The sequence below is a fragment of the Salvelinus fontinalis genome, chromosome 5, assembly GCF_029448725.1.
Source record: "Salvelinus fontinalis isolate EN_2023a chromosome 5, ASM2944872v1, whole genome shotgun sequence".
NCBI classification, from domain to species: Eukaryota; Metazoa; Chordata; class Actinopteri; order Salmoniformes; family Salmonidae; genus Salvelinus; species Salvelinus fontinalis.
In genome coordinates this window covers 46,225,872-46,248,350 of record NC_074669.1, presented here as the reverse complement: position 1 = coordinate 46,248,350, position 22,479 = coordinate 46,225,872, and the positions used below count along the sequence as shown (strand labels likewise).

The following is a 22,479-nucleotide window of genomic DNA, read 5'->3' as shown; positions in this document are numbered from 1 at the left end:
TCATGTGGCCGTTGAGCACTTTCGGCGGATGTCGGCCCTCTAGCACGCAGATGACATGAACAAGCCATCTTAGTTGGTGATTGTTTAAGGTGGACTGCATGCTACCACTGCCAGCCCATTTCAGTACCTCCGTGTGGTGTACTGCATCCAGCCAGGTAACACAGAGGATCTTCTTGAAGGCACATTATTTGGAAGGCCTCCAGGGTTTTCATGTGCCGACTAAGGGATCCATGCTTCACAGCTGTATAACAGGGTGGACACACCTCTCTCCGCAAACAATTACACAAGAAAAACACGATCCTGCAATGAGTAGTCTTTCAATGTATATTTATATATTAAGGCAATTAGTATCAACAAGAGAGAACGCAAAATTCATTCACAGGTTTCTTATCTCTTATTCTTCATTTAAAAAAAGTGGTAAAGTCTAAAAAGGTATAAAGGTAATTGTGTCACTGGAGTGGTTGGTTATAGAGTTTTTAGTGTTACTCACTGGTATCAACAAGGGCAGTGCTTTAAGATCAATGATTGGAAGTCAAGCAAAGTGCCCACTGGTCCTGAGAGGTGGGTGAGTGTGTACGTGTGTAATTTCCATGTGTCAGAAGTATCATAATACGGTATTACTTACAGTAGATACTGGCCTATTTTCAACATATTGCATTTTAGTGACTTCCACTAAGCAGTAATGGAGTGTTTCTCATCACATCCGACTGGCGGGAATGTCGAGTCAGGAACTTCAATACAAATATTCAAGTTCTTAATGAGTCCAGTTAAAAAAGGAGGTTAAGTTCAGTCTTAGAATGAGTGTTTGGTCATTGAACATGAGAAAATAAAATAAAAATTACTCCCAAATATGGAAAGATGTGGAGGGCGCTCAAGCAACAAGTCGAGGTGCAACCAAAAATATCATATCATTGAACAGCTCTAAAGTACAAATATTCCAAGTCACAATACAAGCTGAGGTGGTGATTCCCAATGTTGGAGAGGATTGGCCTGAACAAGGCCAGCACAGATCTGACTCATTATGAGTTGTCTGGAATGAAAGGTGACTTGTCTATCAGTGATTATTCACAGTGCCTTGCTAAGCCCACTCCTCTTCAAAGCGGGGATAGTGGTCAAGTCTTTCTCCATGGTTGCACTTCATGTCCAGCCTTGTTCTTATTGGTCACCCTTGGAATACTTCCTGTTTCTCCCGTCGCTTTGGCTCTGTTGTGCTGCTCTGATAGACTCACGTGGCATCAGTGGGCGGGGCACCCTCTTCAGGAAGCCCCTCCTCCAAGATGTCCCTGACCTGGTCCAGAGTTTCAGCCTGACGGATCAACTCCAGCTTCACCTAGAAGAAAGCGATGAAGGACAGAGAAACAGACAGAAAGGGAAAGCGAGAGGGTGGAGTAAGAAGCCTCATGGTCATTTGACTATGGAACAAAAAATATATGGAATCCAGCTGGACTTGACCTAGATCAGTGCTGTAAAATAACATAAACCAACCCAATGTGAATACACCCCGAGTGGGCTGGTCCTGAAACAGTGTAATGTACCTGCAGTGACTGTGAAAGCTGGACAAAGTCCCTCTGCACCATCTGGCTGGTGTCCACCTGAGAACGCATACTGACAATCTGGCTACGCAGCTCCAAACACCGTTGCTGGAGGGACACCTAGGAGGGAGATAGAAAGGGAGTGAGAATGGGGAGAGAGGGAAAGAACTACAGTAACATGTTATCTTTCCTACTTTGGGAACACTAAGTACACAAAAGGTACAACACGGACGGACACAAATCTATCCCTGGTCCCCCTGTACAGTACCTTGTCATGGCTGAGAGTCTTGCTGTCTCCTTGTAGGTGTGAGAGCGCCACGCTGAGACCTTGTAGCTCGGTGCGACCGTTCTGTAGCTCCACCTGCAGTGTCTCCTTTTGACACTGGACCCGCTCCATCTCTGTCTTCAGACTGGACAGCTGCACTGCAGAGGGCAAAGGTTTTATTGAACAAGGAAGTCCCATCGAGGTTAGAAGACCGGCTTCACAAGGGAAAGACAACGGACGTGTTCGAGCAGATACGTTTTGTCAAGTCACCACCTTTCAAAGTGTATTGCATTATGTGGATAACTGCATGAACGTCACAAAAACAACCATGTGATCAAAGGTCATGCGGTTTGTGATGAAGTCTCCTTCAATTGCTGCAGTTGCTTTTCACCGACGGCACCATGCAGCCATCACCTGGCTACTGGGAGGCACTACTTGTCAACCAATCAATGTTTCTGGTATTTGAGATCTCTCTCTAACAAATGCTTTACGCACTGCCTTCAGGAAGTATTCATACCCCTTCACTTATTCCACATTGTTGTGTTACAGCCTCAATTCAAAATGGATGAAATAGATTTTTTTCCCTGCTCACCCATTTACACAATACCCCATAATGACAAAGTGAAAACATGTTTTTTTTTAATATATGTTAACAAATAGATTAAATACAGAAATATCTCATTTACATAAGTATTCACACATGTTAGAATCTCCGTTGGCAGCGATAACAGCTGTAAGTAAGTCTTTAAGAAACGTGTCAAACTCAAGCCATGAGGGGGGGGGGGGGCAGTGTTTTCACTCCTCCCTTGTACTTGATTGATGAATTAAGGTCACTAATTAGTAAGGAACTCCACTCACCTGGTTGTCTAGGTCTTAATTGAAAGGATAAAACAAAAACCAGCATACACTAGGCCCTCCATGGAATGAGTTTGACACCCCTGCTCTAAGCACTTTGCACACCTGGATTGTACAATATGTGCCCATTATTCCTTAAGCTCTATCAAATTGGTTGTTGTTCATGGTTAGAAATCTATTTAAGTCTTGCCATAGATATTCACCCTGATTTAAGTCAAAACTGTAACTCGGCCACTCAGGAACATTCACCGTCTTCTTGGTAAGCAACTCCAGTGTAGATTTGGCCTTGTGTTTTAGGTTATTGTCCCGCTGAAAGGTGAATTTACACCCAGTGTCTAATGGATAGCAGACAAACAGGTTTTCCTCTAGGATTTTGCCTGTGTTCAGCGCCATTCCATTTTTTTTAATCCAGAAAAATCCCCCAGTCCTTAACGATTACAAGCAAACCCCATAACATGATGCAGCCACCACTGTGCTTGAAAATATTGAGAGTGGTACTCAGTAATGTGTTGGATTTGCCCTAAACATAAGACTTTGTATTCAGGCCAAAAAGTCAATTGCTTTGCCACATTTTTTGCAGTATTACTTTAGTGCCTTGATGCAAAAAGGATGCATGTTTAAGGAATATTTTTTTATTCTGTACACTTCCTTATTTTCACTCTGTCAATTAGATAACATATGGAATTGTTTTAAGATGGTCATACAAAGGATCATTTGATTTGGAATTTTAGGACCACTTTAGACATAAATATATTATTTGATAAAACATCAAATTTGGACTTAATGCAAACAGCCCATAGAAATGCATTGAATAACAGATTGATACATGGAAAAAGAGTTAAAAAAATCTATCTAATTGAGGTTTGAAACAAAGTGTCTGTCCTATATCAGAGAGACATAAGAAAGATCAGGAAATTTTAAAAAAGTGCGAGACCCATATTAAAAAAAAAAAAAATTGGCACCTCACTACTTCCATATATAGTTCCATTAATATTTTTAACTGGTAATGGGCTACCTTCAGACGAGTCCTGTGAGCGTCAAAACAACTGACATGTACGTGTTCGCAAGAGTCTCACATTTGCATACAAAAAAATAAAAATATGCATAGAGGGGTCATATTACAGTGTAGACCAAACTGATTGGACGCTACAGACAGAAGTTGGCAGATCGGCGGTACCGACTTCATAAGTGGCGCTTGTGGGGGTAGTAGAGCTAAACGTAGAACACCATCGTGTTCGTAAGAGTCATGTAGGCCAAACCATTCGGACGCTACAGATGTTTTCATGAGAAGACCGGTTTTCAGGATGTCTCATGGTCTGAAAAACACAACTGTAGCTTGGCCACCTTCCACCTCAGATGCAGAAGGCTGCCATTGGCAAATGCGGTGAATTGAGATGCAGCCCATGCAACAAAAAAAAGTTCTCTAACTTAGCATTAAAAAAATATAATAAATCCCCATTAAAATCTAACTAGATTTTCGCAGAGGCACGGACATCGACTTTAGGGGGTTATTAAACACTATTATTGCACACAGTGAGTCCATGCAACTTATTTTTGGTCAGCTAATTTTAACTCCTGAACTTATTTAGGCTTGCTATAACAAAGGGGTTGAATGCTTATTGACTCAAGACATTTGTGACCCGTTTCAACAAGCTGGGCATAAGTCGCACGTCACTACTTCAGTCATTTTAATTACATCTTTTTTTAAATCAAAAAGCGTTTTTGGTCCAAATGTCTTCTGGAACATGTGAACTTACATATACACCATTTTCTAGATCTGAATCTGTACTTTTATCCAATATGAATAACACCGTTTCAAATGTTGCTCCATAGGACCAAATCCAGGTGGTAGGTCACATTTCAGCTTTAATTTTTTTTATTCATTTGTACATATTTCAAAAAACACAATTCCACTTTGACATTACGGGGTATTGTGTGTAGGCCAGTGACAATAAATCTCAATTTAATATTTTTTATTTTATTTAGTCTAACAATATGTGGAAAAAGTCAAGGGGTGTGAATACTTTCTGAAGGTACTTCAGAAAGTACATTGTTTTCAGTTTGTGTGTGATCTGGGGTTAAAGAAAAGTTTATTTATACCTTTATAAAGAAAACCTTAGCAGCTATGTTGACTATGCCATGTTGATCTGAGTCTTGCTGTTGGAAAACCACTAGTGTACGACTTTTGGCTGTGGCAGATGCACCTCCCTGACTTGTCTACAGTCGGCTTCGTTAGCCTGACTAATCTAATGTAACCGATGAGTTTACTACGGTCAACGCTTGTTATCAACTGCCTGTGTGTGATGCATTACTGATTAATTCCTATGGCCTTCTATACCACACACTTAGAAATGATCTCACACACACACACATTTAATAATAATGCCCACTCACCTTGTAAAACTTCTGTTGAGGCAGAACCATAGGAGAAAGAGAGAATGTATGTTGGTTTTGAACCAGCTGGCAAGTTCTATTACACTTATCAACACAAAGAAAGAGCAAAGGAAAGGCAGATGAACAGACCACTCTCCTCCACGCGGGTCTCCAGTTGTTCCTTCAGATTGACGATCTCAATACGCAGCCTCTCCTCACTGTGTGCCCCCTACAGATGGGAGTACAGCAGTGCATACAGTAATAGTATATTTCCTTTGTATTTCAATGATTCTTGACTGTATGAACACACACAAACGTGCACGCATATACACGCATACTGTACCTGTAGTGTAGGACCAAGGTGTGTGTTGGCGTCCCCTGCCCCAAACGTCTCCTCGATCTCCTCTCCTTTTAGCCTGGACAGCTCGTTACACACCCTCCTCTGAGAGAGAGACAGCTCTGCCTGGGAACAAGCAAACACACCAACACCTCAAACACACACTACATGGACCTCCTTCCTGGTTGGACCAAGTGTCTGTCACTCACCAGCCTGCTATGGATGGCATTCTGTGATTGGTTGAAAGACTTCTGCAGCTCCTGTAGGAGGGCCTCCGAGGTCTGAACCTGAGACTGGAGAACTGAGACCTGACACACACACACACACACACACACACAGCAACATTCAATTCCGTGGATAACTGACATTTCTCAATATACAGTATATACCATGTGTGTAAAGGTGTGCGTACGTGTTTGTGTGTCTCAGTAGTCTGTGTGTCCAGCTCGCTCTCCAGCTCTGTCCTCTCTTCCCTCAGTCGACTCAGCTCTCCCTCCAGCTCCACAACCTGCACATCAGACCACACCACGTCAGACGTCACGAGACACCACACCACATAAGACGTCATGAGTCCATTCCAGACCTGTACAGTTCTGCTCACCTGTTTGATAGCCAACATTGGTGTTAGACTATTTTAACAGGCTTTAAGTACACTTCAAAATAAATGCAATTTCAAAAACATTTTACTGAGTTATAGTTCATATAACGAAATCAATTGAAATAAATTCATTAGGCCCTGAACTATGGATTGTACATGACTGGGAATATAGATATGCATCTGTTGGTCAGAGATACCCCCCCAAAAAAGGTAGAGGCATGGATCAGAAAAAGTCAGTATCTGGTGTGACCACCAATTGCCTCATGCAGCACGACATCTCCTTGGGAAGGAGTTGATCAGGCTGTTGATTGTGGCCTGTGGAATGTTGTCCCACTCCTCTTCAATGGCTGTGCAAAGTTGCTGGATATTGGCGGGAGCTGGAACACGCCATCGTATATATCGGCGGATGAATGGCACAATAATGGGCCTCAGGATCTCATCCCGGTATCTCTGTGCATTCAAATTGCCATCGATAAAATGCAATTGTGTTCATTGTCCATAGCTTATGCCTGGCCATACCATAAACCCACCATGGGGCACTGTTCACAACGTTGACATCAGCAAACCGCTCGCCCACACGACACCATACACGCTGTCTGCCATCTGCACGGTACAGTTGAAACCGGGATTCTACCGTGAAAAGCACACTTCTCCAGCAGCCATTGAAGGTGAGCATTTTCCCACTGAAGTAAGTTACGACGCCGAACTGCATTCAGGCCAAGACCTTGGTGAGGACGACGAGCATGCAGATGAGCTTCCCGAAGACAGTTTCAGACAGTTTGTGCAGAAATACATTGTTTGTGCAATCCCATGGTTTCATCAGCTCTCCGGGTGGCTGCTCTCAGACAATCCCGCAGATGAAGAAGTTAGATGTGGAGGTCCTGGCGTGGTTACATGTGGTCTGCAGCTGTGAGGCCGGTTGAACATACTGCCAAATTCTCTAAAATGACGTTGGAGGCAGCTTATTGTAGAGAAATGAACATTCAATTCTCTGGCAACAGCTCTGGTCAACATTCAGTCAGCATGCCAATTTGCACACTCCCTCAAAACATCTGTGGCATTGTGTTGTGTGACAACTGCACATTTTAGAGTGGCCTTTTATTGTCCATTTACATTTAAGTCATTTAGCAGACGCTCTTATCCAGAGCGACTTACAAATTGGTGCATTCACCTTATGATATCCAGTGGAACAACCACTTTACAATAGTGCATCTAACTCTTTTAAGGGGGGGGGGGGTTAGAAGGATTACTTTATCCTATCCTAGGTATTCCTTAAAGAGGTGGGGTTTCAGGTGTCTCCGGAAGGTGGTGATTGACTCCGCTGACCTGGCGTCGTGAGGGAGTTTGTTCCACCATTGGGGTGCCAGAGCAGCGAACAGTTTTGACTGGGCTGAGCGGGAACTGTACTTCCTCAGAGGTAGGGAGGCGAGCAGGCCAGAGGTGGATGAACGCAGTGCCCTTGTTTGGGTGTAGGGCCTGATCAGAGCCTGAAGGTACGGAGGTGCCGTTCCCCTCACAGCTCCGTAGGCAAGCACCATGGTCTTGTAGCGGATGCGAGCTTCAACTGGAAGCCAGTGGAGAGAGCGGAGGAGCGGGGTGACGTGAGAGAACTTGGGAAAGTTGAACACCAGACCGGCTGCGGCGTTCTGGATGAGTTGTAGGGGTTTAATGGCACAGGCAGGGAGCCCAGCCAACAGCGAGTTGCAGTAATCCAGACGGGAGATGACAAGTGCCTGGATTAGGACCTGCGCCGCTTCCTGTGTGAGGCAGGGTCGTACTCTGCGGATGTTGTAGAGCATGAACCTACAGGAACGGGCCACCGCCTTGATGTTAGTTGAGAACGACAGGGTGTTGTCCAGGATCACGCCAAGGTTCTTAGCACTCTGGGAGGAGGACACAATGGAGTTGTCCCCGGCACTTGTGTAATGATCATAATGTTTAATCAGCTTCTTGATATGCCACACCTGTCAGGTGGATGGATTCTCTTGGCAAAGGAGAAATGCTCACTAACAGGGATGTAAACAAATTTGTGCACAAATTTGAGAGAAGTAAGCTTTTTGTGTTTATGGAACATTTCTTAGATCTTTTATTTCACCTCATGAAACCAACACCTTACATATTGCATTTATATATTTTTTTTGGTATAAGTCCTAGTTGGAGTGTGTTTGTGTGACTGGTGCTGGTGCTCACTTGCTTGCTTAGTCAATTGATGTCAAAGTGTGTGTGTTCACCTGTGTGTTAAGTGAGTCCCATTCGGTGTGTGTGACCAGACGATGGCCAGGCGGGGGAAGGTAGATGGCCTCAGGCACCAGGGTTCCCGTGGAGACCAGGGAGGCGGTGTCTTCCTGGGGGGGTTGGCGGCGGGGCAGTGAGGGCGTGGCCAAGGAGAAGGAGGAGAAAGAGGCGAAGTCACAGTTCTGGGAGAAATAGCCCTCCAGCCCTGCCCCTTCACCCTCCCCCGGCCCCTCAGCCTCCCCTGGTTGGCTACCCCATCCGTCCGTTCTTGGCTCTCTGAGGCTATTGGTGGGAGAGTCTGTCGACTGGCCCTCGGACTGCATAGCTCCTGCCTCCACCCCGTCCTTCTTTACACTGCCCTGAGTGAGAGCGAGAGCGAGAGGTCAGAGACAAGGAAATGGGTTTAGTAACATTGAGGTGAACACATGCACACACCTGAGACTGCACACTGGCTCTCCTCCACTGGGCACGCTCAGATTGCAGAGTAGATATTCTAGCCTCATACTGAGAAGCCGTCTCTGAAAATAGAAGAGAGAAACGAGATGACAGACAATAACAGGTCATCTAGGTGGATCCTACACATTGTCTGCATTCCAAATGGCACCCTATTCTCTATCTAGTGCAAAAATTTTGACCATAGCCCCCATTGGGAACCGATGATGAATAGAAGGCATGGAGCAACTTTCCTCGGAAGAGAGGGGACCCGCCCCATCTATACAATGGTAGGGAAACACTGGTATGTAGAAAATATGTCTTCCACCTCTGACTGCATCTCCTGGTCACACTGTGCGTGTGTGTGTGTGTGTGTGTGTGTGTGTGTGTGTGTGTGTGTGTGTGTGTGTGTGTGTGTGTGTGTGTGTGTTGCTCTCTCTCTGACCTCTGAGGGCCTCCTGAAGAGACTGCATCTCCTGGTCACACTGTCTCTGCAACTCTCCCAGCTCCTCCTGTTTGCTCAGTTCGCAGATTGTCGCCACGCCCTGCCAGTGCTCCAGCTGCGCTCGGCAATCTGCTAGCTGGGCCTGCAAGCTCTCCATTGCACCTGACAAGAAGAAAAATTTAGATAACATAATCTGTTTATGGTGAACGCAGGACAATACAAGGTTGTGAATGGGGTTCAACAGTCCCAGAGAGACTGACTTCAAGATATCTTATGAGCTGCATAAAACATGATCATGCAAGCAATTGCATTTAGGCCTACTACACAGGCTATTCCTTCCTATGTCAATAACATTACAAAACACCCCATGCAAAGCAATTAATGAATGTAATAATACACCTGTTGACAATCGAACTGACAGATAATATTGTTTTGGCTGTCTCTCAGTGGAGACATGGCAATCCTTGGCACACACCTGCCACAGCTTCTAGTTAGGCTGGCTGACGTCTCCACAAAATCATACTTATTATGGCTAAATCCCCGCCTATTTCTACAATTCCTCTTCTTAAAATCTGATTTTAAACCTAACCACACTGCTAACCTTGTGCCTAACTAACCTTAAATTAAGACCAAAAACTACATTTTAGTATACATTTTTACGATACAATTTTGACTTTGTGGTAGTAACAGGAAGGTCAAAAGAGTTCACTCAGCAAGTGACAGCTCCAGCAATAGCAACATTTTGTACATGTTCAGTGGTCTGTAGCTACATTCCGAAATTCGCACGCATTTGTGAGATTTGGCTATCACAAAGGGTTAGTTAGCTAGCAATCAAGCTAGCGTAGCTAAAGCACTTGTTGATGGCTAACTTGGTGACATTCTTACCAGTGTCATCCTTCTGAGAGTTCCCCGACGGTTCCATTATCATTTGTGTCCGAGCTGTTCTATAATGGCACCAACTGTCTTAGTCGTGAAAATCATCTACTGGTTGGGTTGGTGTGAGAGCTCAAAGCATGACTTATTCACTCCTGGTCAACTTCAGGAAATAACTTTCCCCGGTTTAAACCCACGGATATTCCGTAACATCCTTCCTAAATGCCGACGACTGCATTGAATTTTCTGTTATTCTTACCAGTTAAACTACCGTATTGTCATGGGATGAGCGAATCATAATATGTAGGTTATTAAAATGCCAACCATTTTAAAGGGAGAGAATCTGTATTTTGAATACAGTTAATAAGTGCTGTCTAGTTTCCGTATGTCTGTTCCTGCCACGAATTTTGCGTAGATGTATACGACTGTACGTTCTTTACGAGGGATACCTGGAGAAAATCGGATCTCTCAAATGAAAATGGCGGCCCTCCCTTCAGTAAAATATATTTTCACCTGACCATACCCGAAAACACTTTTAAAAAAGTGACCCTCCCCTATACCCCAAATAATAATTAAAACATAAATTGGATACCAGAGAACATTACTACCTTTTACCCTCACTCCTACGACAGACCAGATCCTTAGAAAATATATATAGTTCCAGTCAAACGTTTGGACACACCTACTCATTCCAGGGTTTTTCTTTATTTTTACTATTTTCTACATTGTGGAATAATAGTGAAAACATCAAAACTATGAAATAACACATATGGAATCATGTAATCAAAACAGTGTTAAATAAATATATTTTAGATTTTAGATTCTTCAAAGTAGCCACACTTTGCCTTTGCACACTCTTGGCATTCTCTCAAACAGCTTCACCAGTTTCCCACATATGCTGAGCACTTTTTGGCTGTTTTTCCTTCATTCTGCGGTCCAACTCATCCCAAACCATCTCAATTGGGTTGAGTTCAGGTGATTGTGGAGGCCAGGTCATCTGATGCAGCACTCCATCACTCTCCTTCTTGGTCAAATAGCCCTTACACAGCCTGGAGGTGTGTTGGGTCATTGGCCTGTTGAAAAACAAATGCTAGTCCAACTAAGCGCAAACCAGATGGCATGGCGTATCGCTGCAGAATGTTGTGTTAACCATGCTGGTTAAGTGTGCCTTAAATTATAAATAAATCACACACTTAAAGAAACTTTCAAAGTTCTTGAAATTTTCCCGTATTGACTGACCTTCATGTCTTGAAGTAATGATGGACTGTCACTGTATATAGATTTTTCTGTTGTGTTATTGACTGTACTTTTGTTTATCCCATGTGTAACTACTCTGTGTTGTTGTTTTTTTGTCGCACTGCTTAGCTTAATCTTGGCCAGGTCACAGTTGTAAGTGAGAACTTGTTCTCAACTGGCCTACTTGGTTAAATAAAGGTGAAATAAAAATGTATTATCTTTGCTTACTTGAGCTGTTCTTGCCATAATATGGACTTGGTCTTTTACCAAATAAGGATATCTTCTGTATACCAACCCTACCTTGTCACAACACAACTGATTGGCTCAAACACATTAAGAAGGAAAGAAATTCCACAAATGAACTTTTAACAAGGCACACCTGTTAATTCAAATGCATTCCAGGTGACAACCTCATGAAGCTGGTTGAGAGAATGCCAAGAGTGTGCAAAGCTGTCATCAAGGGAAAGGGTGGCTACTTTGAAGAATCTCAAATATTTGTTTAACACTTTTTTTGTTACTACATGATTCCATGTGTTATTTCATAGTTTTGATGTCTTCACTATTTTTCTACAATGTAGAAAATAGTAAAAATACAGAAAACCCCTGAAATGAGTAGGTGTGTCCAGAATTTTTTACTGGTACTGTACATTAGAATAAAATAATAGTTTTCATCTGGTACTTTCCTTCAGTGACCGAAGGAATATTAAATATTACAAATCAATCATATTTGGTTCTCTGAGCTTGACCACGTTAAGAATAAAGTAAGAAAAATGTGACCTATATTTGTTTTTTTTTATAGGTATAATATGTTCCATAAATGTGACAATTTTACTTTTGGGATAACCAGAAATGTGCCTCTTTTTCCAAGAAGGACCATAATGATTGTATCACAGAATAGAGTTGATAAACAGTGGCTATTATGGTGTCTTCACCTGCTCTTCTCTCTCTGGTGGTTTAGCCATTGATCAAAGTTTTGTTTACTATATTTCATGGTATTGTGTAAAAAAGAAAACGTTTTATGTGAGTACAGAATCTGCTACGATGAGAAGGAAACAGCCAGCAGACCTATACACTTATTTCAATACATTTTATTTTCAATGTCCACCAATGCAATATGGTATGAAATGACATATTAACATCAACAGTGTGTTTCTTTCATATTTGAATATGTAAAAAAGTATTATTCTCCACCCATTTAGAGAAAAGGGTTATCTACTGTCTCTTTACAGTTCAACCAACACAAATAAACACTTCCCGAATAGCTCTGAGCCATAAAAGGGCATTATAATGTCAAGCAGTAGAAATGAGTATTTCCTGAATAGCAAAACATATTCAGAGATACTGTACTAATGCATTTGGAAAAGTCCATTATACAAGTCCCTCACTTTAGTCAACCTCTTCAATGGTTGAGCCTTGGGAGCTGGCACTAGAGCTAGACCGTGTCGGTGGTCATCCCTCCTTGCTGGTACAGCTTGGTAATGATGAATGAAGCTCGTGCTCCTCTTTGTCGTTCTCCAACCAGAAAATGGCCTGGTTGCACCTGCCCACCACTTTCTTCTTGTCCTCCTCGCTGATCTTGCCTTTTATGTTGTCGTCCTCAACGCTGCTCTTCATATTGAAGGTGTACGACTCCAGGGAGTTCTTGGCTGCAATTTTCTCCCTCTGTGCATTGTCCTCAGCTTTGTATTTGTTGGCATCCTGCAACATCCTCTCAATGTCCTCTTTGCTGAGCCCTTGTCATTGGTGATGGTGATTTTGTTCTCTTTGCCCTTGCTCTTGTCCACCGCTGATATGTTCAGAATGCCGTTGGTGTCAATGTCAAAGGTCACCTCAAGCTGAGGGATTCCTCGTGGGGCAGGGGGGATTCCAGATAGCTCAAACCAAATATTCTAACAAACTATAATGTTTTAGCTAAGGCTTTGTCTACACAATCAACATTGCATAATTTTATATTTCTATAAAGCCTATAGCCTATAATTGTTACAGCCATTTATGAAAATAATGAAAGTTACTTACAGTTTATGAACGTAGAGGTCTCGTTGAAAGGTATAGGGCAGCAGCATAAGGTCGCTCTTCTCTTTACTTGCTTTCTTCTCTCTTTAGTGTTCTCATTGAGTCAATGTTTGAAACTGAACAAACTTCACCAATTTAGATAATCCTTTTTGATTTCTCGACATTTCTCAACTCTCTGACTACACTGTAGAGCTCTGCTACCCGACCCGACCCCGTACAGTGCAGTACAGTCATATCTGACTAAAATCATAACATGGTGTCATAAGTGCTTCAATCTCTTCAAATAAACAACAGGATAAATTATTTAACCGAAAATAGTAATGTTCGTTGAGTTATGTCGGAGTTTAGAGTGATGAAAAGTAGCTCAGCTAACTACTCTCTCATCTCGTTATTGAGCAGAGCAGCTCAAGCAGAGCCGATGTAACGGATGTGAAATGGCTAGCTAGTTAGCGGGTACGCGCTAGTGGCATTTCAATCAGTTACGTCACTTGCTCTGAGACATTAAGTAGGGTTGCCCCTTGCTCTGCAAGGGCCGCGGCTTTTGTGGAGCGATGGGTAACGCTGCTTCGTGGGTGACTGTTGTCGATGTGTGCAGAGGGTCCCTGGTTCGCGCCCGTGTCGGGGCGAGGGGACGGTTTAAAGTTATACTGTTACATTGATGCTGTTGACCCGGATCACTGGTTGCTGCGGAAAAGGAGGAGGTCGAAAGGGGGGTGAGTGTAACGGATGTGAAATGGCTAGCTAGTTAGCGGGTACGCGCTAGTGGCATTTCAATCAGTTACGTCACTTGCTCTGAGACATTAAGTAGGGTTGCCCCTTGCTCTGCAAGGGCCGCGGCTTTTGTGGAGCGATGGGTAACGCTGCTTCGTGGGTGACTGTTGTCGATGTGTGCAGAGGGTCCCTGGTTCGCGCCCGTGTCGGGGCGAGGGGACGGTTTAAAGTTATACTGTTACACCGACGCTGCCATGGATACTCACAGACCCAGAGCTGCCATAAGCAGAGCGTATGCACAGTAAGCAGTGTGCAGAGAGCGAGTGAGACAGAGAGGAGCAGCTAATGGATTTACTAATGGAGGAAGTTATTTCTGATTTTGGGTTTCGGGCGGGGCCGGGCCGGGCCTTAAATTTGGCAGAAGCAATCGGGCCTGGATAGAATAAGGCTTGAACGTTGCGGGCATGGGTAGGGTTCGGGCTTCAAATTCATGCAAAGCAGGGCTCTACTATACTGACCAATAAGTGCACAGCTTCCTGTGCGGGGGTCTTTCGGTTACAGAAGCACGGAGACCTGTCCAGAATTACTTGTGGAAGAATATTTGTGCAATGAACTTTGACAAATCAATCATTTATTATTATAAACTGGGTGGTTCGAGCCCTGAATGCTGATTGGCTGAAAGCCATGGTCTATCAGGCCGTATACCTAATTACATTGGTAACCAGTTTATAATAGCAATAACGCACCTCGGGGTTTGTGGTAGATTGCCAATATACCACGGTTAGGGCTGTATCCAGGCACTCTGTGTTGAGTCGTGCTTAAGAACAGCCAATAGCCATCGTATTTTGGCAATATACCACACCCCCTCGGGCCTTATTGCTTAAGTATCCAACGTTGAATAACATCTAAAGGCAATTATTATTATTACTCATAGATCAATTCATTTAAAATATTTGCAACTAGTCGCTTTATGGACACCACGATTGAATCAGATAACCCATTGCACAGACTCTACTGCAGGTGTCGGTAATGAAACTTTTGTCACGCCGCTCAGTGGATAAACGAGCAACCGAGCATGCGCGCTTCATTATTTTGTGCTGTTCTGTAACAAGAGAGTACGTGTGGAATTTTGTTCGGACAGGACAGAACAACGACTATCATAATGCGAAAATGGCTAAATTATCATTGCTGCGAGTGCTTCTCAATGAACGATTAACAGCAGCTGCTGATGAGATATTTGGGGCTGTTAAATAAAACGGTGGCAGAATACCAGGAAGAAATCTATCGTTCAAAGGAAGAGAACGAGAAGCTACGGAGGCTGCTTGATATCGGTCTAAACCAGATATAAAGTTGCATAGAGCAGGTCAAAATCAAATCAAATCAAATCAAATTTATTAGTCACATACACATGGTTAGCAGATGTTAATGCGAGTGTAGCGAAATGCTTGTGCTTCTGGTTCCGACAATGCAGTAATAACAACAAGTAATCTAACCTAACAATTCCGCAACTACTAATATGTACATAAAGATATATGAATGAGTGATGGTACAGACGGCATAGGCAAGGTGCAGTAGATGGTATAGAGTACGGTATATACCTATGAGATGAGTACTGTAGGGTATGTAAACATAAAGTGGCATAGTTTAAAGTGGCTAGTGGTACATGTATTACATAAAGATGGCAAGATGCAGTAGATGATATAGAGTACAGTATATACATATACATAAGAGATGTGTAATGTAGGGTATGTAAACATTATATTAGGTGGCATTGTTTAAAGTGGCTGGTGGTACATTTTTACATAATTTCCATCAATTCCCATTTTTTAAGGTGGCTGGAGCTGAGTCAGTTTGTTGGCAGCGGCCGCTAAATGTTAGTGGTGGCTGTTTAACAGTCTGATGGCCTTGAGATAGAAGCTGTTTTTCAGTCTCTCGGTCCCTGCTTGGATGCACCTGTACTGACCTCGCCTTCTGGATGATAGCGGGGTGAACAGGTAGTGGCTTGGGTGGTTGTTGTCCTTGATGATCTTTATGGCCTTCCTGTGACATCGGGTGGTGTAGGTGTCCTGGAGGGCAGGTAGTTTGCCCCGGGTGATGCGTTCTGCCGACCTCACTACCCTCTGGAGAGCCTTACGGTTGTGTGCGGAGCAGTTGCCGTACCAGGCGGTGATACAGCCCGACAGGATGCTCTCGATTGTGCATCTGTAGAAGTTTGTGAGTGCTTTTGGTGACAAGCCGAATTTCTTCAGCCTCCTGAGGTTGAAGAGGCGCTGCTGCGCCTTCTTCACAACGCTGTCTGTGTGGGTGGACCAATTCAGTTTGTCCGTGATGTGTACACCGAGGAACTTAAAACTTTCCACCTTCTCCACTACTGACCCGTCGATGTGGATAGGGGGGAGCTCCCTCTGCTGTTTCCTGAAGTCCACAATCATCTCCTTTGTTTTGTTGACGTTGAGTGTGAGGTTATTTTCCTGACACCACACTCCGAGGGCCCTCACCTCCTCCCTGTAGGCCGTCTCGTCGTTGTTGGTAATCAAGCCTACCACTGTAGTGTCGTCCGCAAACTTGATGATTGAGTTGGAGGCGTGCATGGCCACGCAGTCGTGGGTGAACAGGGAGTACAGGAGAGGGCTCAGAACGCACCCTTGTGGGGCCCCAGTGTTGAGGATCAGCGGGGTGGAGATGTTGTTACCTACCCTCACCACCTGAGGGCGGCCCGTCAGGAAGTCCAGGACCCAGTTGCACAGGGCGGGGTCGAGGCCCAGGGTCTCGAGCTTGATGACGAGTTTGGAGGGTACTATGGTGTTAAATGCTGAGCTGTAGTCGATGAACAGCATTCTCACATAGGTATTCCTCTTGTCCAGATGGGTTAGGGCAGTGTGCAGTGTGGTTGCGATTGCGTCGTCTGTGGACCTATTGGGTCGGTAAGCAAATTGGAGTGGGTCTAGGGTGTCCGGTAGGGTGGAGGTGATATGGTAGTTGACTAGTCTCTCAAAGCACTTCATGATGACGGAAGTGAGTGCTACGGGGCGGTAGTCGTTTAGCTCAGTTACCTTAGCTTTCTTGGGAACAGGAACAATGGTGGCCCTCTTGAAGCATGTGGGAACAGCAGACTGGGCTAAGGATTGATTGAATATGTCCGTAAACACACCAGCCAGCTGGTCTGCGCATGCTCTGAGGACGCGGCTGGGAATGCCGTCTGGGCCTGCAGCCTTGCGAGGGTTAACACGTTTAAATGTTTTACTCACCTCGGCTGCAGTGAAGGAGAGCCCGCAGGTTTTGGTAGTGGGCCGTGACAGTGGCACTGTATTATCCTCAAAGCGGGCAAAAAAGGTATTTAGCCTGTCTGGGAGCAAGACATCCTGATCCGCGACGGGGCTGCTTTTCTTTTTGTAATCCGTGATAGACTGTAGACCCTGCCACATACCCCTTGTGTCTGAGCTGTTGAATTGCGATTCAATTTTGTCTCTGTACTGGGACTTAGCCTGTTTGATAGCCTTGCGGAGAGAATAGCTACACTGTGTGTATTCGGTCATGTTTCCGGTCACCTTACCCTGGTTAAAAGCAGTGGTTCGCGCTTTCAGTTTCACGCGAATGCTGCCGTTAATCCACGGTTTCTGGTTTGGGAATGTTTTAATCGTTGCTCTGGGTACGACATCGTCAATGCACTTCCTAATGAACTCGCTCACCGAATCTGCATATTCATCATTGTTGTTGTTGGACGCCGTGCGGAACATATTCCAATCCGCGTGATCAAAGCAGTCTTGAAGCGTGGATTCAGATTGGTCGGACCAGCGTTGAACAGACCTGAGCGCGGGAGCTTGTAGTTTTAATTTCTGTTTGTAGGCTGGAATCAACAAAATGGAGTCGTGGTCAGCTTTTCCGAAAGGAGGGCGGGGAGGGCCTTATATGCGTCGCGGAAGTTAGTATAACAATGGTCCAGAGTTCTGCCAGCCCTGGTCGGACAATCGATGTGCTGATAGAATTTAGGGAGTTTTGTTTTTAGATTAGCCTTGTTAAAATCCCCAGCTATGATGAATGCAGCCTCAGGGTGTGTGGTTTCCAGTTTACAGAGAGTCAGATAGAGTTCGTTCAGGGCCATCGATGTGTCTGCTTGGTTAGGTTAGGTTAGTTACGTTAATTGATTAAAGTGTGTGTATATGAAACATTTTAGCAGGGCAAACAACTGTTAGAAAATAACTCAACAACCAACCACCCATCCACCCAGTAGCCTATTCAAAACCAATAGCAATCTAATTTCACCTAAGTTTATGACCTCCATAAATACCTTTCCCCCTTTTCTCTCTCTACAGATTTGACTCTTGGAAAGCCCATTGTTAACATAGAGAGAGTCTGGTAACATCAAAAGGTTGGGAACGGAACCATATTTCGGTAATCCAACCAGTTGAAAGTATCCGTTGGTACTTAAAGAATATGACGTCAGATCAGTTGTCGTCTGAGACATTATTACTGATGATAGGACGACATAAACTGTTTCTTGGAAAGTCTACACATTCTAGTTATCAGATTCACATGGAATTGTTGTGCAATTTAAACGTTTAAATATTAAACTATTTGTAAAAAGATTAAGTGTAATTTTAGCTTCTAAATGATAGAATTGTTTTCATAAGTGAACTATGCTCACTCAGTGGCCCCGCCCAAATGAACAGGCATTGGTTGTGAACTATGAAACACGCCCTTCTCTCCACCACTACAAAACCCCATTGACAAAAGTCAACCTTGTGTTCCCAATGACGTGAGGACTGCTGTCCATATGTTTAAAAGGGCTAATATCAACTACAGAACTAAGCCAACCTTAACGTGAGCTCTGGTTGCGAATGGTTGAACAACTACAACCTAACAAAATTAACATTGTGTTCCCAGGGACGTGAGGACTGATGTCCATATGTTTAGAAGGGGGAATTTCAACGTCTGGTGACGATCGACGCGCTGGAAGGATGAATTTCGACTATACCAGCCAAAATATAGCATGAGCTTATAGTATGGCAACTTGGTATGAACTTTGAACTCTTATTCACTAAAGAAGTGATACATCCTAGACGTCGAGTTAGCAGCTGTAAACGTGGGCTAGGAAAGGCCGGACAATCTCTTCAGGGAGACAGGGTACTACAATGTATCCATTCTACCAAAATATATATTCTTCAAGGGAGATCTTGTAACGTCTGTCTTCGGGTGAAAGAAGGGAGGACCAAACTGCAGCGTGATGATAATGCATATTTTAATATGCTACTTAAACAACGAACAAAAACAACAAACTGACAGAAAGAACCGAAGACGCTACAGTCCCGAACTAGTGAACACAGACCAGATGAACACACGAAAAGGAACAATCACCCACAAAACACACTACAAAACAGGCTACCTAAATATGGTTCCCAATCAGAGACAATGACTAACACCTGTCTTTGATTGAGAACCATATCAGGCCAAACAAGAAACCCCACATAGAAACAGACAACATAGATAATTACCACCCAGCTCACGTCCTGACCAACTAAATAAAGACTAAACAAAGGAAATAAGGTCAGAAACGTGACAGATCTCTGCTGGGCAGCCCAGCCTTCCATCTATGACCAATCTATCGAAGCGCAGCTCAGAGTAAATATTTCTTGCATTTTCCTTTTCCAAATCGGCGGTTATTTAGAATACATAAGATTCTGTATTTACGATAGCATAGGTCCGATAGAGACCCAATCCTTTTGTTCCTCAGTCTTCCCGCGCTTTCATTCAAACCCAACCCCCTTTCTTTGTGTAACCAGCTGTCATATCGTTTCCGTCTGCTAGGGACATTTTCTTGTAAGACATAATTAGTAATCAATGTATGATCCATCCTGTGTATATGTAATTCTGTGTGATTATTTAGGTATTTAGTAAACAAATAATTACACCAAATTTTGTATTGCTGATTCAACTTTTTAGCCAGGGTTCGTGAAGATAATCAAGAATTTTACAACGTTCAGATGAGACTGAATAAGGTGACGATTACTGCTATTAATATAAAAGATGACCAGATCTTTAAGAGTTTGTTCGGAAGACAAAAGCTCTATAAACATTCTTCCGTGGTGCCCCGACTTCCTAGTTAATTACGTTTACATGATTAGTTTAATCAGGTAATATTAATGACAGAGAAATTATTTTAAAAATAGCATGTCATATCACTTAATCCATAGCAAAGACACGACACAATAAAAAGAGGTAGCCTACCTTTGGCTGCCTGTCATGTTCCAGTAGGCCTAAATGAGTTCATGATGAGTTTTTCTACTGTGATTATTATACATTTTCTGGTTAAAATACTGCAGTTGATTGACTGGTTCCTCTAGTGACGTCAAAGGCCATTTTTTCAGAACGCCAAACGTCCCGAACATTCAAGAGTATTTTGCAAACTGTTGTTTCAAAATTCATTTTGATTCATTTTTAGGGATATCATTTTAATCAATAGACAGAAAAATAATACTGTGGTGCCTGGTGAAGGGTTTCTTTCTCCATGATCACTTGTTTCATATACACCCTTTAAGTAAATCGCAATTATGTTGTCTTGGTTTATTATTGTTGTCAGCTGAATTCACTTAGTCATCTGTTTCATCCTTCCTCCAGACCTACAGCAGCTCACTCTCCTTGTCTCTGTGAGCATGAGTGGAGACCCAGTCTGGGGCAGGAGGACCCAGAGCCCACACAGATTTATGAACAGGAGCTCAAGACCAGTTATGGGTAGAGAGCAGCTTCATGCTCTGGAGTCCAAAGACCCTAATGTTATATTCCCTATTGCTTGTGTCAGAATCAGGACTCAACTGAGCCTTCACATATTTACCAAACTGAAAGTGAGGAATATGGACAGGGAGCCTCTCTACCATGCACTTCAATGGAACAGATCAAAACAGAACCTGATGGAGAGGGTTCCATGTCCCTAGAACCAACCAGTGAACCTCGGCCCCTCTCTGCATTTAATCACTATTCTAGTGTTCGGCGTGAAAACAGTGTGATCCTCATTGTAGATTGTGTGGCGAGTAGAGCTTCTATCAGGTTCAATGCCACCGGAATCAAAGAGTCCACGGGTCAGTCAAATTGGTACTGCTGGTCTTCATTGGAGCAAGTTGTGGGGATTCCTTTCACACCCTGTTTTCTGTTATGATTAGAGTGCATACTAGTGAGAGAGAACCTGTCTATGGTGTGTGTGTAGAACGCTTTAAGTCAAAACAAAGTGTAATAGATCATCTTGAAACTAACGTTGACACACATTTGATTCAATGGAAATGTAGGATTTTTTGCAAATATTTATCTTGCAAATATAATCTGAACCTGCACATGGAAATTCATTATGAGAAATATTTCCAGTGCCAGGTCTATGGTGATTGTTGTAAGGTAAAGAGTACTCTCATAAAGCATCAGAAGATTCACATAAGGGAAAATGGAGCAAAGGTCTGTAAAACGAAAGGGAATCCCAAGAAAGTAACTTGAAGAGTATTTATTGCCATCAGTGAGAAGGTATATGAATAGATTGAAGTAGAATTCTTATAGGTATTCTGATTCTGCGTCTCTGCTGCCGGATCGAGGCCCCGGTTGCTACCACAGGCCAGGTCACAGCAAGCCAGTCCCTGAACCCCACTCTTTCCCCACCACCTTCCCACTGCCCAGCTGTGCCCCGGTCCACTGCATGGTGCCAAAAGAGGAAGGGTGAGGAGTATGCACACGCCCAGCAGCAAGGCACTCTTTACCCGAAACGCTCAAATGTATACCGCTCGAAGGTTCACCCTGACATTTCCAATCCTCATCAGACACCAGAATATGACAAACTGCTCACCAACCGCAGCGGGGGCGTCCAGACCGCTATGCTGTTTTGCTATTCCGTGCATGTGTAACCGAAGAGAGATACCGCGAGTGGGAACAGAATACTGTTAGGTTCTAATTCTCAGAGTAAAAAAACTCAACAGACATTTATGAAAGCTTAACAAACTTTATTGTGCCCAGAGGGTCAATACAGCTGCATTCCGACAACACGTTTCCACCACCGCAAGTACAGTTGAAGTCGGAAGTTTACATACACTTAGGTTGGAGTCATTAAAACTCGTTTTTCAACCACTCCACAAATTTCTTGTAAACAAACTATAGTTTTGGCAAGTCGGTTAGGACATCTACTTTGTCCATGACATAAGTAATTTTTCCAACAATTGTTTACAGACAGATTATTTCACTTATAATTCACTGTGTCACAATTCCAGTGGGTCAGAAGTTTACATACACTAAGTTGACTGTTCCTGTAAACAGCTCGGAAAATTCCAGAAAATGATGTCATGGCTTTAGAGGCTTCTGATAGGCTAATTGACATCATTTGAGTCAATTGGAGGTGTACCTGTGGATGTATTTCAAGGACTACCTTCAAACTCAGTGCCTCTTTGCTTGACATCATGGGAAAATCAAAAGAAATCAGCCAAGACCTCAGAAAGAAATTGTAGACCTCCACGGTTCATCCTTGGGAGGAATAGTACGCAAGTATAAACACCATGGGACCACGCAGCCGTCATACCGCTCAGAAAAGAGACGCGTTCTCTCTCCTAG

At 43.5% G+C, this 22,479-nt stretch overlaps 1 protein-coding gene and 1 pseudogene across 1 annotated transcript; both read right to left on the bottom strand.

Annotated features, from left to right (window-relative positions):
- Nucleotides 1–310: 310 nt before the first annotated feature.
- LOC129855691 (rab GTPase-binding effector protein 2-like) lies at nucleotides 311–10,550 on the bottom strand. Its single transcript, XM_055923616.1, has 12 exons — nucleotides 9,958–10,550; nucleotides 9,073–9,234; nucleotides 8,631–8,713; nucleotides 8,192–8,554; nucleotides 5,775–5,870; nucleotides 5,572–5,670; nucleotides 5,369–5,488; nucleotides 5,176–5,254; nucleotides 5,047–5,058; nucleotides 1,801–1,955; nucleotides 1,536–1,652; nucleotides 311–1,330 (listed from the first exon to the last, which is right to left on the bottom strand). Exons 1-12 carry the CDS (start codon nucleotides 9,998–10,000, stop codon nucleotides 1,226–1,228), a joined length of 1,434 nt encoding a protein of 477 aa, XP_055779591.1. The 5' UTR covers nucleotides 10,001–10,550; the 3' UTR covers nucleotides 311–1,225.
- Nucleotides 10,551–12,268: 1,718 nt separating this feature from the next.
- LOC129856097 (heat shock 70 kDa protein-like) lies at nucleotides 12,269–21,776 on the bottom strand (annotated as a pseudogene).
- Nucleotides 21,777–22,479: the final 703 nt, after the last annotated feature.